Source organism: Panthera pardus, unplaced genomic scaffold, assembly GCF_024362965.1.
Source record: "Panthera pardus isolate Hobbes unplaced genomic scaffold, ASM2436296v1 HiC_scaffold_4, whole genome shotgun sequence".
In the NCBI taxonomy this organism is placed as follows: Eukaryota; Metazoa; Chordata; class Mammalia; order Carnivora; family Felidae; genus Panthera; species Panthera pardus.
The window spans coordinates 2923611-2942500 of NW_026526969.1; the positions used below are offsets into that span (position 1 = coordinate 2923611).

An 18890-nucleotide genomic window follows, 5' to 3' on the forward strand; every position below is an offset into this window, starting at 1 on the left:
TAAGGGAGGAATGAAATTAGCAAGAAATTTGACTGAGGGGTGGGGACAACTAGAAAGAAAGACCAAACGGACAAATAATCCCTTTGCTTCAAGCACAGAAAGTTCACTTTACCGGGCTGTGATCCAATCTTCTGAAAGCTCAACAACTGAGCTCCTTTTCCGGATCCATGTTGAACTGGACGCACAGAGGCTGTCGGCCATCAGCCTCCACACAGAGCGGGTACCTGCGGGAAGAACCGCCCTCCCACCTGGCCATCCACCTGGGCGGGAAGACAGCAGTTCCCACCTGCCTTGCCCTGCCCACCCCTCGTCCCACGGTAAGATTCCGAGAAACACACTGTTCACATTTCCATCAAGAAGGCCAATATGTACAGTAAGGCGAGAAGAAGCATAGAGGTCAGTAAAAGAAATGAAGAAATGACATTACAAATGCAGGCTAGCAAGTTTAATGTTCTAATCAAGGATTCAAAAAGAAAAATCAGATGGCTATTAAAATGGTTTCCTCTTTTAAAATCTGTAAAAGTGAAAACCTGATGACGATATATCCAATATTAACGGGTGTGTTTAAAAAAAGTGGGCCTCACATATTAAATACATTATTTCTTATCACAGGAAACATCGCTGTGTAAATAAAGCTGGTCTTTGCAGAAAAGGTACGGTCAATAGCAGGCTGGTATCCCACCACCCTGTGACCGTGTGCGAGAACCACGGTGCTCGACTCTGCCCACAATGGTGGGGCGGGGCGGGGGGATCTTACCTTCTCTTCCTGGTCACTGTCGCTGTCACACTGAAAAGAAAGATAAGAGAATAAGGGTTAGTGAAAAAATTGAGTAGATTTTTATTTTTGATACAGAAAAAAAAAGAGGAAAGACAAATAGAGGAAATAAAAAAATGCTGCCTAAGCTGTACAGAGTTTCTTCAGTTCAAACGATGATAAACAGAATCAGAAGCGAAATGCTGTGAAGTTGCTCTGTTGATTTCATTCGACGCCTGCGCTCTGTGCCTCTTCCTGTGGTCAGTCTGGCAAGGTGCTGGATCGCAATGGTGAGCACCCCCACTGCACGGGAGAGGGGATGCCCATCAAGGAGCCAATCTGGCCGCAGGACTAAGGTGCATCAAGGTCATTCACTGGGATTCGGAGCAAGTTGATATCTTAATGGAGACCTTCTACCTTCAGCTAATGTGAATGGTTGTATCTCTCCCGGTGCTTTTGCACAGGAAAAGAGGTAAGTCTCCGGACACTGTATTCGCTCATTTGGACTTTGGAAGAAACACAGTGGGCAGAGCTCACCAGTTTGTGATGGCTGCCTTTTCTGTGGCTTAGAGGCCCAGAGAAAAGAGGGAATATTCCCTACAACAAACACACCGATGATAAGAAGAGGTCAGGGAAATAAATCAGCAATATGGGCAAAGAAATCTGTTTTAAGACAGTAGAGTCACATTGTAGCTAACTGACCCCAAATTCCAACTGGTCAGCTAAGTTTGGGATAAGCAAAGAACGAGAGTTAACTCAAAACTTGGGCTTCTTCATTAGAGGCAAAGGGGGAAAAAATAAAACCACATTTTCTTTTTAAACCAAGAGTGTTTGTTACCCATTTGATTTCAAAAGTGGGGGGGGGGATGTATTCTGTCACAGTAAACGTGCAACGGATAAAAATATTCATTCATTCACTCAAAAGTCCTTGATGAGCACTGCTAAGCCAGACAGATACTCAACCAAGCAGGACGCAGGACTGGCCCTAAGGTAGCTCTCAGTTTAGCAGCAGAGGGAAAGCTATAACACTAACACTGAGCAGAGGTGTGGTGTGATGAGAGCTATAGTCCATTAGGATGACTCTTCCCACGGGGCAGAGGAGAGACCACGAGCTGGGGTTGGGAAGAAGACATTGGTCACAGGTGACCAGTGTGGCAACCCTTACAACACTGTCTAAACCAGCATGACGCATGGTTTAAGAAAGGGAGGAACAGATGGCAGAGTAGTTCTGAAGGCAGAACCAATAGGACGTGGTAACACATGGATGCGAGAAGCAAGGAAGAGGGACGAGTCTCGGATGATGCCAAGGTTTTTAGTGTGGCCACCTGGACACGGGAGTTGATGTAGCTATGAACAGAAACAGAAAATAAATTTGCCTATACAGCAGTCACTACTGGCTAGATACCCATAGTCACTTGCAAGCCCCTTTCCCCTAGTCCGTAGCTTCTGACGTTTTGAGACTGAAAAGGCCAGATAGTCTCTCTTTTCCAACTTTGCTTATAGCTAAGGGTGGCCATAAGACACACCGTTGGCTGAGACTTGAGGAAATGTCTGCTGAGGGTTCTGAAAAAATTTTTTTCTCCTCAAAAAAGAAGAAAAACAAGAAGCACTTGCCTCTTGCCTCTGAACACGACGGAACGAGGATGTGACGTCTGGATCTGTGGTAGCGACTTTGCAAAAATGAGGCAAAAAGCCCAAGTACTAAAACAAGAGAGCGGGGCCAAGAAATGGCCTGGCACAATGGGGCCACTTGAACCAACCTAAGAGCAGCCTGCCTCTGGACATTTTTGTTCAGGTAACAGTAAGTTACCTTATTGTTTAAGAACCACCATTAGAGTGCTTTCCATCGAAAGTAACCAAAACTCCATCCGAACGGACAGCGTGCTATCATAAGACATAACTTGGGGACTGCTTCCTCTTTGTAGCTTACACTCTCCACTGTAGGTATTTAGGAACTCACAGCACAAACTTACAGACTGGAGGGCTCTAACCTTCCACTGTCCTCACCGGCTCCTCAATGCCATAGGGTTATCAGAGTTTTAGTGACCGTGCTTTAACCCAGTACGACTGCACTGTTTTCAACCAGGCTTCCAAACTGAGAAGGTCTAAACTTCCTTTTGCCTGACGAGTAATTTCTCTATTCTGAGAAGTCCAAAGAGGCTAGATGAAGACTTTGAAGGCCTAGAACAACAGACAGGTGAGGTTCTGTTCTCCCGATTGTGTGACTTTTCCGTTGCCTTTGCTTAGGCTTTCGTTGGGGTTCCTAAGTTACGGGCGCAGTTTCAAGAGTGACAAGGCATCATTCAGGAGGGCGTGGAAGAGAGAAGCGTATTTTGCCAGGCAGACTCCTCTCCCCAGATGATCCCAGCTCGCCTCGAGAGGCAACCAGTGACAGCTGAAGGCTGTGGCATGGCACTTGCCCATGTCCCCAAGGACTGGTGTGCAGGGGGAAGAAGGAGTGGGGCGTCTGGAAAAGAACTACTGCTGTCCGTGCCCAGCCCCCACCCCTACCGATCCTAACAGCGGTATGTCCCTGGGAATGGTTATTTCTATCAAAGTGTTAAGCTTTCTGCTTTCCAACAGTCCAGTTCTAATTTCAAGGTCCACTTAATTCTGCATCAAGTAATTACTGATATACCCAGAAGCACCTTGTCTCCAGAGTTAAGCATATGGTGAAGAACTGAGACCTACTGGTATCCATTATGGAAGCAGCACGGATGCCAAGCCGATTAAAAATGCTCAGGCTCCCCACACAACATGCCGGGTGAGTGACAGCTCCTCGACAAGGCCGGTCGCAGAGTCTGCCAAAACAGTCTCTGCTGCACTGGGGCCCACATGGTGCGCTGAGAAAACAGTTCCATTTCTGGTATTAAATTCCCATACTGACCCGAGGACTTTGCCGTGAGCTCAGCAGGAGCGCACCATCCAATTTACAGCTCCGCTCTCCGGAGCCTCGAGTGCCAGCCCCTGGCAGAGACGGATGATGGTCAACCCCTCCAGCTCATAAATTATGCAAAGGCAATAAATGCACTCAGCAAACAGCGCCTAACGCTTGCCTAGCCTGGCTCCTGACACACTCTGTAAAAAGCCAGAAGTTCGACACATACAAGAGGTCTATTCCACTCATAAAGGGGGTTTGTTGACAACCCCAGACGGAACGCGAGCCACAGTCCTAAGGAGTCTTTCTGCTTCGCTGGCAGCCGTTTATGGGCCGGCTTTATGAAAAGGAGAGGCTGTTTTATAGAGTCAGTGCGGGCAGAATTCATGGGCTCAGATTCACATTTAATACACTGTACGGCTTTTACACCCCAGGTTCAGTACATTGTGGATTTGGGGCCAAATGATTCCTGGTCTCGAAAGGTTAAAAGAAGAAGTGTCTGCTCCCCAATCCCTAGATACCCACTCCAATTTACAAGAGTTCACGCCGAGCCACCTCCTGATTCAGGTGTATGTTCTGCATGAGGCTGGAAAATGGGAAAGGCATGTCGAATGCAGAAACAGAGTCCCCGCTGATTTGACCATTTTAAGCATTTTGACACCAGGGTCCCGCATTGGTTTATTAGCAAACAGGTTGCACGCTAACAACCAGCTTGAGGTGACAGAGTACTCCCCATGACTAGACTTCAAAGCCCTTTGTGAAAAGCTGGAAATATTTTCCTCCGTTTTAAAAGCAAGAAATGAAAAGGAACAAGGGGGCCTTCCCCCCCAGATGGGAGAGAATTCTTGGTCACTGAGCCTTCAGACACACATGTGAGCCAAACCCGCACAGACAAAAGAGGGAGACAGGAGCATGAAATCCAAGCCACATGCCTCAAAGGCAGAACTCAGAAAGGGCCTAGTGCCTGAGCACAGCACTTCCGGTGACTGGAACCCAACCCCACTCAACTTCACCATCTGTTCCCTCTGGTTTCACAAATTAGAAGTGAGCCTTCTGGGGGCAACTCTCCCTTTTGCACTAAGTCCCACCCTTTAAACACTTCAACCCACCCACGCACCCACCCACCCAGTATTTTCTCCTTTTACAAATTAATGCATATTTTATTGAACAGAATTTAAAAATCACCCACGAACCTGCTGCCCATAGGTAAACAGCTAATACGTCTGTAGAATTCTTTCCAGTCTTTCCTCCATCCTTCACATACACATTTGAAGAAATGAAAATGAATTCCTACTACTTGTACCCTTCTTTGTTTTCATATAATGTGTCAAATATTTTGTTCAATGAGTCAAATTTACCCTGTCACATCACTTTTTTTTTTTTTTTTTTTTTTAAAGGCTGCGCTGCGGGGCAGCTGGATGGCTCCGTCGGTTAAGCATCTGACTCTTGATTTCGGCTCAGGTGGTGATCTCGCAGTTTGTGCGATCGAGCCCCATGCTGACTGCACAGAGCCCGCTTGGGATTCTCTCTCCCTCTCTCTCTGTCTCTCCCCGCCCCCATAAATAAATAAATAAACCTAAAAATAAGTATATGTGTGTGTGTGTGTGTGTGTGTGTGTGTGTGTGTAAAAGGCTGTGCTGCAATCCACCGTATGGATTGTAAATAACCTAGTAAGGAAATTCCCTCGTGCTGCTATTCGGATTGTTTCGACTGAACATATTGGCATTTTCCCCTTGTACACATTCACCAATACTGCTCTTCCCTAGTATCTCCTCATGGCTCTTCCTTCTCTGCATATCCCTTAATTTCACTGTCCCCCCAGAGTTGAACCTGCAGTTCCACTGTTTGTCTGTGATTTCCTGGAGAGCCCTTAGAGTCCCCTAGTTCCGTCTACCATGTATATATTGAGACTAAAACATCTCTATGCCCACCACCTGCCAGCTACGTGACTCTGGGAGAATCATTTCAATTCTCTGCATCTCAGTTTACTTATCTGTAAAATGTGGGTACTAACGGCATGTCCCCCAAAGGAAGGGGAGAAGAGAACAAGTGAACACGTGTAAATGGTTCAGACAACACACGGCACAGAGTTGGCGTAGGCAGTAAGTGTTAACTTACTAAAGTACGTTTTTGCTTGCTACATCCCCTTCCCAAAGCCCTGCAAACACCTCAGACCCGAGCATCCACCTAAATCCAGACTCGCCCTCGTTTGCTTGCCCCAAGTCCGCCCCTCTCCCGCTGGTATTATCTTCTTATCTATCCCACTCCCCTTATCTTCTTGGTAATGCTGTTGCACGTGCAGTCTCAGCGAAGAGTCTGGACACTTCCCGCGGCAAGGAAAACTCTTCACAGAGCCTCCGACTCCCGACACCCAGCCGCTCCTCCAGCACAGTGCATGTCAAGCTTTCTGCGGAGAAGGACCATTTGTTTTTGTTTTGTTTTCCTTAATTTCCAATACATTGTAGAATATAATAAAAAATAAATTGCTAGGAACGTGAAAAAGAAAAGCAAAGACGTGTGTGTGTGTGTGTGTGTGTGTGTGTGTGTTATTACTAGATTTAAGGGATATGAAATTACTCTACTGAATTGCTATAAAAGTTTCCAAATGCTTATTCTCAGCTGCCACGCCGATCCCCCAGTAGACGGTTAACCAAGAACTCAGGGCGTGGCCTGGGTGTGCGCCCACACTTGGAGTAGCACTATCTTAACACACCCCTGGTTGTTGCCACACTCAGGCACAACTGGTCACACCCTCAGGATTTATCATCTTTGCGCTTTTCAGTTCCCTCCACCTGGAATTCTGGTTCTCCAAGTTCCTACCTAAAAATATTTCATGTGTCTTTGTAAATTAATTCTGGTTCTCCAAGTTTCTACCTAAAACTGTTTAATTTAATTTGCCTTTGCAAACCCAGTTCCCTTAGAATCTTCTAATATGAATTAGGAATTCTTAGAATTACAGTACTCTTCTTAGAATTAATTGTTCTGTCTCCATCTCTTACAAAATTATATTTTCACTGTTTGCCACAAGACACATCCGTACTACAGAGTTAGCTCTGAGTAGGTAAGAGATAGTGTCTTGGGACATGAAAGGTGCTCACATTGATAAGTTCACCTCATTCTTCTTTAGAATTCTTCAAACAGTGGCTGATTCCAGGTTACATAAGAAACTATGATTTTGAAAAAACAAGTAATTCCAAAGAAAGAAGGTACAGGAAATAATGACTAACTCCACTGCTTAATTCAGCGGGGTGTATGTTTGAGCACAGGGGGCAGTGTTAAAATCATTAGCAGAGCCTAGAGTTGGGGCCAAGAAGGAAGTACCTTCCATTAAAAGGCCCAGACAAGACACGATTATGATTTTGTTGTACTTCCTCAAAAGCAAACATTTCTCATTTCCATTTGGGAATCTCAATATCTGTGTTTTAAGACGCTGATCCAAATCGAAATAAGTCAAGGTCTGCGACATCTCTCCGCCTCATTCGGAATGAAGGAACAAGATGGAATTCTAGGTACCTCGTGATGGAATGCATTCTTAAGCAGAAAGTGGCAATCATTGAATATATCACATACAATGACATTGAGGAGGGCATTGCTCTCTATTCTGCTCAATGGACCTTGCTGGAACAGTTATTTCGTATCTCAAATCCATTTATCATTGCCACCAAAGATGTCAGGGCTGAACACCATCACTGAACAAAGTTATTTTATTCTTCTTTCTGCCTAAAGGAAATAAGAGGAAAATGAGGGAGAACCCCAACTTGTAAACTACGGCATCTAACATCAAGTACAATTTAACTTTGCTGGTGACAAAACAAATCGATTTCCCTTTGGGGCAGGCGGTTTATCTAAGACTGTAAAGACATCCCTCACCTAAAAGCAATTTCAGAAGAAGCCACCTAGAGAAAACATGACACTTACTTTTTATTTAAAGAAGTAAACTAGCAGCACAGTGACTAGAAACATGCCCACCATCATCTTCCCATCCCTGCAATTCCTGGTACATGCAAAAACACGTAGTCATTCTGTGCCGCGTACGGCAACTCTGATGTTGTCTGTCTTCCGTCACCTCACAAAGCCCTCGTTTCACAATGTTTACACTGCTCTCCTATCGACTTTGGGCTTTAAGTGAAATTTAAAGCTATTGGGGACCTTGAAATAAAAAAGAATATTTTCATCCTGAAAATGGTTTACGGTATTCTTACTGATTGTAAAACGATGCCACTGGCCCTCTTCCTTTCCGCCTCAACAACAACTATACCCAATCAAATAAAATAGCTCTACAAAAGCGAAAGCATAATTGAAAGATTTGTTTGCCAAACAGTAACTTCAAAGATGAGAATAAAGCTTCTGACAGTCACAAAAAGAGCACATTAGAAAATAATGTAAGGTCTACCCATCTTTAACTGTGCAGGAGGTAGAGAGGAGAGCAAATCTTCAGAAGCTTCTGGAATTCTGTACTGGTGACCTGTTATTCCTATGGGGAGTTCTCAGAACCTGGCATTTTTGCAAGTTCTCAGCTTGAATGGGCCAGTACTCAAACGGCCAACGTGATCTGAGGGGGCTAGCGGAACACTTCTGATCCCCCTCCAGGGTCTCTCAGATGATCACACATTTTCATTCAACAAATACTTTTAAAGTGCCTATGGTGTTCTAGGTTCATTCTGACCACTCATTAGAAGGACAAATACACAGCCAGAAATCAAGCTGTCCAAATCTGAAGTTCTAAAGGTCACGACTTAATATTCAACATGGTTTTTTTTTTTTTTTTCCTTTTTGGTCCTTTTTGTCACTTTCAAATCCAGGTATATTTCATAAAACAATCTGTATGTTGTAAATTTCCAGCTAGCTCACTAAAATATTGTTGGGCTTTTGGATGTGGAAGAAGTGGGTATTTCACAAATCTTTGGAGTTCAGCATTTTTTTCCCCTTTAAGAAGAAAGGAAGTCACACTTTGCCAAGTATAAACATACATAAACCCCAACGATGAAATTTACTTAAAGCCCAGAGCCCACAAGCCTCAGTGGTTGCCAACATGAGAAAAATGAGTTTCTTGTCCAAAGGTAAAACTGACAGTCTAGGGCCGGGTGATTTGTAAACGATCTCTTTTAAGCTTAAGCAACAGATCCTTTGCCTCTTTGCCATTGATTTACTGATTCTAAGTCATCAATAGCATTAATCCGTACCTGCCTGGGGACCTATTACAAATGACTTTGAAGATGGTGTGAAGTAAGAGTTTATTACGAGACCACGGTATTATTACCAGGGAGACCTTCTCAGCTACGTTCGCTGGCAGTATTATATTTGTGACCCCCTGTGCAATCTTCCCTTTCCAGATCACAGCTGCTTGTTCCTTTGGGTGGGGCCTGAGCCCCCTGGGTTTGCTACAACTAAACCTTGGTTCTTTTCAGAGTCCTGTGTGAGCTAATAAAACCCCAATTTGCTGATGAGTAAAAAGGAAAAGCATGTTACGGGTTAAAATAATACAAGAGTCTATTTTTTCCGCTGTGTTGTGATCCATAGAAATCACCCTGAGCCTTTTCCCTTTCTTCTCTGCCTGGGAAGCCAATTGCTTTGATTGCAGTGATATGAGCTAGCTAAAATGACTTGCCCTTGCTTGTGAGGCAAATGGAACATGCTAATAGAACTTATCGCATTACCCGATGCAAAAGTGCCATAGCTCATTACTTTAAGATAAAAGGATATCATTGCAGACGGCAAGCAGAATTGACTTTCTGAGGCCCGGCTTGATGATGATTTAATCAACTGCTCTCTTTCACTTCTCATCTCTGCGCCTGTCGGTTTCACAGGTGCCGTTAAATGAGACACTCAGAAAGTGAGCGGAGGGAAAGAAATTGCTGTCATTACTTTTCAAGAAAGGAGGTATGCAAATTTTCGACAGAAAGATTGCGTTCATAATGGGCCTGGTAAAATACAAGGATCATGCTTGACAGGTGAGGGCAAGCCATTCGTATGTCCTTAAAGCGGAGCAGCGGTCCTCCTTTAGAAATGTGCTCGCTGAGAGAAACTACAAATGAGAGAGCAGGCGGGGCCGGGGCCCAGGCGGGGTAGAACCGCACAGGGTTGGCCCAGCTGGTATGGGTTCTAGAAAGGGGGAGGGAGCTTGCAGTCTTGAGGAAGCCAAAGCCAGATGAGCAGATAACAAAGCCCGGAAGCTCTTCGTCTGAACCAAAATGGCAACCAGCTCTTGCAAAGCACATCCTATTCTCTTTCACACATGGCCACGGGGCCAGTTTGCCTGGATTCAAGTCTTGGCTCTACCACTTACACTCTGTAGGACCTTAGGCAAGTAACTTAACCTTTCTGTGCCTCAGTTTCATTTTCTATCAAATGGGGCTATTGGCAGTACTAACTCCCACGGTGAAGAGCATTTGCCTTCATAAATATACAATAATGAAATATTATATATATATATGTCTATATACATGTATATGTATATCTCTCTCTATATCATTAAAAGGCATAGAACAGTGCCTGATCCATAGAAAGCACTCAACAGATGTCAAAAATCATGCATGCATTCATTCTTCAACAAAGACGGAGTAGTTTCAACAGAACACAATCCTTCACTGATTTTATGTATAGAAGTCTTGCTCCCCTGTCAGAGAGTGAGCTCCTCAGAGCACTCTGATTGTCCCTGGAATCATCACAGGGCCTAGTGCAGTCTTAAGGACCCTAAAAGATGCTAATACCGATTTGATGATTTGTGGATCCCCCTCCCTCCCTCCTTTTATTTATTGTACGGGTCCGATACTGCACATAGAGCACAAACCCTTAGAGGAATCTCCTCGTGGCGTAGGAAATCCGTCTCGAGTTGGGATCGCCGGGTGCCCTAGCGTGGGGAAGGAACAGACAGTCTGGCCTGAACCACCTTCAGGAAGGCACAATGGATCTGAATAGATTAAATGATCAGGGTAGTACGAACAGAGATGTTTTTTCATCCACTTCGCTTTCAATAGGTAATTGTTCTATTTTCTCCAACACTCAAAGTAAAAGCATCTTTCTTAAAGTGCCTGTGCCTCCGAGTTCTTTTTCCCCAGGTGATGAAAGTGTTGCAAACCATTCTTCCTTCCGGCCCCCAAGGTTGGGAGGCACCGCATGTGAGGCACTGCTTCCCATGCTAAGTGGCACCTACACGATTCAATTTCTGGCCAAAGGGACAGCGTCCACCTCAGGCAAAGGGAGCCGGAGAAGAGTAGTTCTTAGCTGTCTCTTTTGGGGAAGGCTTCCTGAAGATGAAGTGCATTTCACATCTTAGCTCTGCAGCATGGCTCCCGCATGGTAGGGATTCTCCATGGGAACTCTCTTAGAGCACCTTTCCCCCTAGAAGAGCCAGCCTACAGCCCACCGCTCATTAAAAGAGAACGTTCTGACAACGGCCCTGGGAGGGAAGTGTTACGGCCCCTCCATTTTCAAGAGGAGAAGTTAAGGCTTCCGGTGGCACAGGCAGTACTTGAACCCAGTTCCGTCCTCCAAAGTTCATGTTCCCAACAAGTACGACCTAGCGCTGCTCGCTCTCCCACGCTCTATACAAAGACACTCCTTGAAAAACATCTTTCGGATCAACGGCTGGGCTGTGGGTGGAGGCGGGCCGAACGGAAGAGGCTGAAATAACCCTAAGTGGCAGTGACTGCAGCAGGTGGCCACATTTCTACCCCACTGCAGACAGCTCTCCCTAAAGACGAGGGCCTGGTACAGCACCAGGCTCAGGGAAGGGCGCCAGGTTCAAGTTCCGATCCCCCCAACTCAGCAACCACGTGGTCTGGGGAAAGACACTAAACATCTTCGAGCCTACCTTTCTTGTTTTTTACCCTGTCAATGGAAATGATACATACTCCACAGAATTTTTGTTAGGATTCAATGAATTCAAACATTTGAAAGCAGCCAGAGAGAAATACTAATAGTTTTACCTTTTCTGTCTACTTCGTGAAAGAAATTCTATGTCATACACAGAAATAAGACGGCAATAGTTGTTTAACTGTTGGATTTAATTTCTATTTTTTATGTTTATTTTTGACAGAGAGAGAGAGAGAGAGAGAGAGAGAGAGAGAACACGTGTGCAGGCTGGGGCTCAAACTTGTGATCCGTGAGATCATAACCTGAGCTGAAGTCGGACGTTTAACCAACTGAGCCACCCAGGTGCCACAGATTTAATTTCTTTATAATTTTACTGCCAGACAGGAGATCATATTCTGCAAGAAATCACGCTTGTGAGGTGTTTGAAGACTCACTACTCTATTACACAGAAAGAGAGACAACAACCCAAACAGACAAGCAAACAGAAACTATCATTCCCTCTCAAAGTAGAATAGCAAATGGTTTTATTTCATTGATAAAATACAGGCATGTCTGGGGAGATATTGCAGGCTTGGGTCCACACCACTGCAATAAAATGAATATCGAAATAAAGTGAGTCAAATGAAATTTTTGGTTTCCCAGTGCATATAAAAGTTACATTTACACTACCCTGTAGTCTATTACATGTGCAATAGTACTATGTCCAAAAAAACCCCAACATACACACCCTTAGTTAATAAATACTTTATTGCTAAAAAATGTTGGCCATCATCTGAGCTTTCAGTCACTTATAATCTTCTTGCTGGTGGAGGGCATCACCTTGGTGTTGATGGCTGCTGACTGATCAGGGTGGTGGCTGTGGCCATTTCTTATAAGACGATAATGAAGTTGGCCCCATCAACAGACTCTTCCTATCACGAACAAATGATTTCTCTGTAGCACGTGACGCTGTTTGACAGCATTTCATCCACAGGAGAACTTGGTTTAAAACTGGAGTCAATCTTCTCAAACCCTGTTGCTGCTTAATTGATTACTTTTGAGGGATATTCTACGTTCTTTGTGGTCATTTCAACAATCTTCGGAGAGTCTTCACCAGGGGTAGATCCCATCTCAAGACACCACTTTCTTTGCTCATCTGCAAGGAGCGACTCCTCTTCCATTCAAGTCTGATCACGAGGCTGCAGCGTGAAGTCCCATTTGCGGGCCCCACTTCTGATCCCAGTTCGCCCACTGTTCCCACCACACGTGCAGCTACTTCCTCCCGAAGTCTTGAACCCCTCAACGCCATCCACGAGGGCTGGATCATCTTCTTCCAAACTCCCATTAGGGTTGATATTTTGGCTTCTTCCTATAAATCACGAATATCTCTATTGCCATGGAGAATGGTGAATCCTATCCAGAGAGGTTTCAATTTACTTTGTCCAGATCCAACAGAGAAAACACTACCTAGGGCAGCTACAGCCTTACAGAATGTATTGCTTAAATAGTAGGACTTGAAAGTCGAAATGGCTCCTTGATTCATAGGCTGTAGAATGGATGCTGTGTTAGCAGGCATGGAAATAACATTAATCTCATCGTACATCTCCATCAGAGCTCTTGCGTGACCAGGTGCATTGTCAACGAGCAGTCCTATTTTGAAGGGAATCTGATTTTCTGAGCAGTAGGTCTCAACAGTGGGCTTAAAATATTCAGTAAACCATCTGTAAACCGATGTGCTGTCATCTATCCTTTGTTGTTCCATTTATAGAGCACGGGCAGAGTAGATTCAGCAAAATTCTTAAGGGTCCTAAGATTTTTGTAATGGTAAATGAACACTGGCTTCAACATAAAGTCACCAGCTGTGTTAGCCACTAACCAGAGAGTTGGCCTGTCCTCTGAAGCTTTGAAGTCAGGCACTGACATCTCCTGTCTAGCTACACAACTCCTCTCAACGGCATCTTAGAAGGCTGCTCCATCTACATTCAAAGTCTATCATTTGGTGTAGCCACCTTCATTAATGATCTCAGCTAGAGGTTCTGGATAATTTGCCGCTGCTTGTGACTCAGCATTTGCTGCTGCACCTTGAAAGTTTATGTTATGGAGCCAGCCTCTCCTTAAACCTCGTGACTGACCTCTGCTAGCTTTAAACTTTTCTTCTGCAGTTTCCTTACCTCTCCCAGCCTTCGCAGAACTGAAGAGAGCTAGGAGCTTGCTCTAGATTGGGCTCTGTCTTAAGGAGATGTTGTGGTCGGTTTGATCTTCTCTCCAGACCATTCAAACTTTCTCTGTCAGCTATCATTCATGTGTTCCTTAGAAGAGCACTTTCAACTTCCTTCAAGAACTTTTCCTTTGCATTTACAACCTGGCTAACTGTTTAGTGCAAGGGTTTTGGCCTATCTTGGCTTTAGACATGCGTTTTCCCGAAGCTTAATCATCTGTAGCTCTTTATTTAAAGTGAGAGATTTATAACTCTTCCGGAAGCATCTAGAGGCCACTGTAGGGATATTAATTGGCCTAATTTCAAAATCACTGTGTCTCAGAGAGTAGGAAGGCCCAAGGAGAGGGAGAGAGATGGGGGAAAGGCCAGTTAGTGGAGGAGTCAGAACACACACAACCTTCATCTATCAAGTTTGCCGTCTGATTGTTTGTGGCACCCCAAAACAATCACAATAGTGACACCAAAGATCACTGATTACAGATCGCCATTACAAATGTAATACTAATGGGAGCACCTAGCTGGCTTGGTCAGAAGAGTGTGCAACTCTTGATTTCAGGGTCGTGAGTTCAAGCCCCAAGCTGGGTGTGGAGATTACCTAAATAAATGAACTTAAAAAAAAAAGCCCAAATATAAAAAGAAAGAAAATGTTTGAAATGCCGTGAGAAAAACCAAAATATGACAGATAAATGAAGTGAGCAAATGGCACTGGAAAAATGGCACCGAAAGACGTGCTCCATTTAGGGTTGCCGCAAACCTTCAATATATGTAAAACACCGTATCTGTGAAACACAATAAAGAGAAGTGCAATAAAATGAAGTATGGTTCATTTTTACCAACAAGGAAATACACTTTAGGATTCAATTTTCTAAGTGTTCCTTTAGGTTCCCGATGCACATTCTTTTGGGTGGATATGGTCTGGATTTATTCCAGGAATAGGAGCCAGTAACCTGTGTATAGGGACTAAAGTAAAATGGATAGATTTAAGAGCTGGGAGTCTACACCTGTAGGTTATGCAGAGTGCTGTAACGACTTACGGGCTTCGTCATTAGTGAGATGTTCATTCAAATTCAAACTGGCCACATAAATAGACAGATAGGATGGATATCGAAAATAACAGGTGATGATGGGTACAACTCGGAAGCCAGCCATTTTGGAATCTGTCTAGAGATTCTGACCAATCAGGATTAGGAGCTACGTGAATAGCCTTTGCATAGAATTTACATATATGCAAGGCCTACCCAAGGATTGATCTAATAAAACCAACCAAGAGAGTTACCTTGGGAAGAGATAAAACTTCTTAGAGCATTAAGGCTGGTAACTGTATACACAGGGAGTAGTTGAGAGAATATGACTAAAATGCCTGGCACTCAGGAGTCACACTCAGCAAACAGTCCAACGGACTACTACTCCGCTCGGAAATGCCTGTTCTCTCTCCCACATATATGGGAGCTTCCTCTGACTTCACTGGCCAGAGGTCCACTGCTGATTTCCAGCATCTTCAACACTGTGGTCAGAGTTTGCTTATATTCTGTTCTTCCTAAATCTGACACCTAAAAGGCGCTCAAGGAACATATGTGAAAGAATGAATTCATAAATTATGTTAGCAAACAATCTGAAGGAAGGTGTCATGGGAACTGTTTAATTGAGGAGTCAAGAAATAAATGGGGATGGAGGTCGCCTGGGTGGCTCAGTGGGTTAAGCCTCCGACTTTGACTCAGGTCATGATCTCACAGTTTGTGGGTTTGAACCCTGCGTCGGGCTCTGTGTTGACAGCTCAGAGCCTGGAGCCTGCTTCAGATTCTGTGCTTCCCTCTCTCTCTCTCTTTCTCTCTCTGCCCTTCCCCCGCTTGTTCTCTCTTTCTCTTTCAAAAATAAATAAACATAAAAAAAAAAGAAATATACAGGGGTGATGGAAAGAACACTAAGGTGTTTGGAAGCGTGGGTGTCTGAGTGTGTGTACAAGAAAGACATGGAAATAATTTCAAGGTAAAAGAAAATCTGAAGAAAGTAACAGCACACATTTGAAGAAATCCAATTTTAAGGTTATTCCTTTAAGAAAATCAGGAAAATCGGGGCACCTGGGTGGCTCAGTCAGTTAGGCGTCCAACTTTGGCTCAGGTCATGATCTCCAGGTTCGTGGGTTCGAGCCCCGCATCACGCTCTGTGCTGACAGCTCAGAGCCTGGAGCGTGCTTCAGATTCTAAGTCTCCCTCTCTCTCTGCCCCTCCCCTGCTTGTGCTCTGAATCTTTCTCTCTCTCTCAAAAATAAATAAACACTTAAAAAGTTTTCTTTTTAAAATAAAAAAAGAAAGAAAATCAGGAAAATCGAAATCCTAAGGTATTTCCTTTTACATTTGGCTCACTTCAAGCCAAGTGAAGCAACTGGAATTGAACAGGAAAAGGGAGAGCGGTGCTCTCATGCTGACAGACATAATGGCCACATTGTCAACTTCCCACCCATCAGACTTTGCGTTCTGTTTGTTTAAAATGCAAGACAGTGAAAAGCGTAGCTAATGGGTTAGAAATATGGCTGGAGACAGAGTGATTTACAAATGTAAGAGGGTGGTTCGGGAAGATCCAAAGACATGGTGGGCCGTCATTCTACAGGATCCAAAAACTGATTTCGCTTTCTTTTCCTATCACTTTCGCCCCTCTTAGAATCCATCATGTTCGTAATGGGCATTTTAAATTAAATTGTACCTAAAAACAGTCTTTATTTTAGGATGGCTTGAAAACCTAGTCTTACAAATCATAAACCAGGAAGGGTAGGATTACTATAAATTGTCTGCAAGAAAATACAAATCGCCAAGATAAAAACACCCACTGGTCTGCCAGTCTCAAGTTTCCTGTTTTGACATACTATATGCAGTAATTTGGTACCCACAATCTCTTATTAGAAGATGAATGTGCTATTTTTCTGAATGCTGCAATTACAATAATTGAATTTAAAATGGGGATTGAGTTTCTCTATTTGGAGGAAAAGAATAATTGTGTATTTCTGATTAAAATCAAGGGGCCTGAAGAGAGGTTGTACAAATTCCAGCTTCAGTCTCCCTGAGTGACTCCTTATGAGGCCAGAGGAAAGAAACATTCAAAAGCAGAGAAACGGACCAGCACCTCAGCAGTAGGCACTGTCTTTGGCCTCATTTGCTTTGTCTCCTGGCCTTCCGTCACGATGCCCTTGTGACAGGGGCAATCAGGGCACCACGCCATTGTTACATTTTAAATGGCAGCCACGCTGGAGTTTCCCACTGTGTCAAAAATTAAGAGTTAAAATGCAAGAAAAACAAACATCTCTTGGTGCTGAAAACCCCTGACCCCTTTCAGACTGCCAACATTTTGGAGTAGTTTTTATTTCTTCTTTGTAGGCCCTCTCCTCTGGGCGGGGGAAATATAATGGCAGAAAGAGTAGGGTGAGAAGGAAACTAATGTTATTTTCCAGAGGCCTCAGCTTCTTTTGTTTCTACCAAAAAATTACATAAAAATCCACCTTTAAGGTGCAGATGTAAGAAAGGAAAAGGGGACCGAGAAAGAAGAGGGCTCTCTTGCCCTACCAATGCCTTTTTATTTTATTTTTTGATGGTACCATTCAGTCTCCTGAAATCCCCATCGGTCCAAATGTGAAGGGGAAATGGAGTCTTACAAGTCCTCATAAATATTCCTTAAAATAGAGTTTCCTAAGAAAAGAGAACATTTGTTTCTAGCACAAAATGACCCAGGAAGGTTGTCCCTTTATGCCGTTTCTTTCTTTCTTTTTTTTTTTTTTTTAAGTGGCTTTAATGGCTTTATTGAGCTCTAACGTACAGGAATAAACTAGCCATATTTAAAAGGCACTATAGGATACATTTGTACACATGTACACACCCATGAAACCATCACCGCAATCAAGACAGTGAACACATCCACAGCCCTCAGAAGTCTCCTCGTGCTCCTTTGTTAATCCTGCTCTCCCCTCTCTGCCCATACCGCTCTCCCCCCAACTGATCTGCTTTCTGTCACTACAGATTAGTTTGTATATTTTCTAGAGTTTTATATAAATGGAATCATACAGTATGTGCTCTTTCTGCCTGGTTTCTATCATTCACTGCTTACTATTTGGACTCCTAATTAAAAGGGAGCCTCCTAACTCCAGAGCAGAAAGCAGCCCGTAGAGGCTGCCATGGCCAGGGTTTACTGTCATCCCCCAGGAACAGGACCGATTACTGGGTCTTACTTTATTCTTACGCTTTATTATGTACTTCAGTAATCAATAAGCATTTCTATGGCAGCGGGTTTATTTTACTCTATAAATCCAAGGAGGAGAGAATGATATTAAGACATCAGTATGGATGGGCTCTGCTGCTCTGTAACACTATGAGGAGAATGCGAGCAACAGATTTAAATCTAAGAAGGTTACAGAGCAGTCACAGCCCCTGGCTGGATGGCAGGAATCGTAAAAGACTCAGGCAAGATCTACAGCGATGCACTGTGAGCCAATGGGACTCTCCGAGCAAAAAAACCCAAACTGAATAGGCATGCTGGTCGTCTACCCAGAAAAGAATTATAAGCACTGGCTTGAGTGGAATGCGAAGAGCCCCTCTCAAAAATCCAAACTATTTCTTAACAGAGGAAATAAAAAGGTAGCGAGCCAATGTTGATTGCAGGTTGACTGTGTAGAACGCTCACTCAGGTTTAGGAACGAGGCTGTTCCACAGTCACTTGGCAGTCCCGGGAGGCTCTTAATTCTCTCCCCAGCAACTCTTGGCCCCAGGGCTCTGCGGGAATGATCACCGGAGCATCTCTTTCTCTAGCTAGCCCTCGGAGACTCATTCTTCCTTCCAAAAGCAGAGAGGTCAGTTCATGGGAGAGGAAATAGAAATGGCTAATAAACATGAAAAAAAGTGCTCAACTTCAGTAATCATCAAAGAAATGCAGATTAAAAAGGTACGCGATGTTGGCGTGGTTGTGGTGAGGCAGACACTCGTCCACTTCTGGAGCAACGTCTCTTTCCTACCGGGAAGACGATTCTGTGATACACATCAAGAACCTCAACGTTTTTCGTACTAGTTAGCTCAGCTCTTCTCTGCCATATATTTATCCAAAATGGAGCAAAAATGTCTATAGAAATTTGTTTACAAATTTTGTCAGGCAGTTAAGAAACAACCCAGAAGTACCTTATATGGCCAATGTCAGCACATAGGAAAAGCAAGGAAATATGCTATGATGCACTTGATATACATTGCCTTCTTTAACACTGTAACACCTCC

General features: G+C 43.9%; 1 protein-coding gene and 1 long non-coding RNA gene across 7 annotated transcripts in view; both read right to left on the reverse strand.

Annotated features, from left to right (window-relative positions):
* The window catches only part of AUTS2 (activator of transcription and developmental regulator AUTS2), a 1113825-nt gene that overhangs the window by 322546 nt on the left and 772389 nt on the right, over window positions 1-18890 (reverse strand). For all 6 annotated transcript variants that reach the window (XM_053894094.1, XM_053894096.1, XM_053894093.1 and 3 more), the window contains one exon: window positions 758-787. In XM_053894094.1, the coding sequence (XP_053750069.1) occupies window positions 758-787 (30 nt within the window). The remainder of the gene's footprint in view (window positions 1-757; window positions 788-18890) is intronic.
* Window positions 788-10189, reverse strand: LOC128774746 (uncharacterized). The gene is made up of 2 exons (XR_008419195.1): window positions 1713-10189; window positions 788-1681 (listed from the first exon to the last, which is right to left on the reverse strand). It is a non-coding gene; the product is annotated as an uncharacterized LOC128774746 (long non-coding RNA).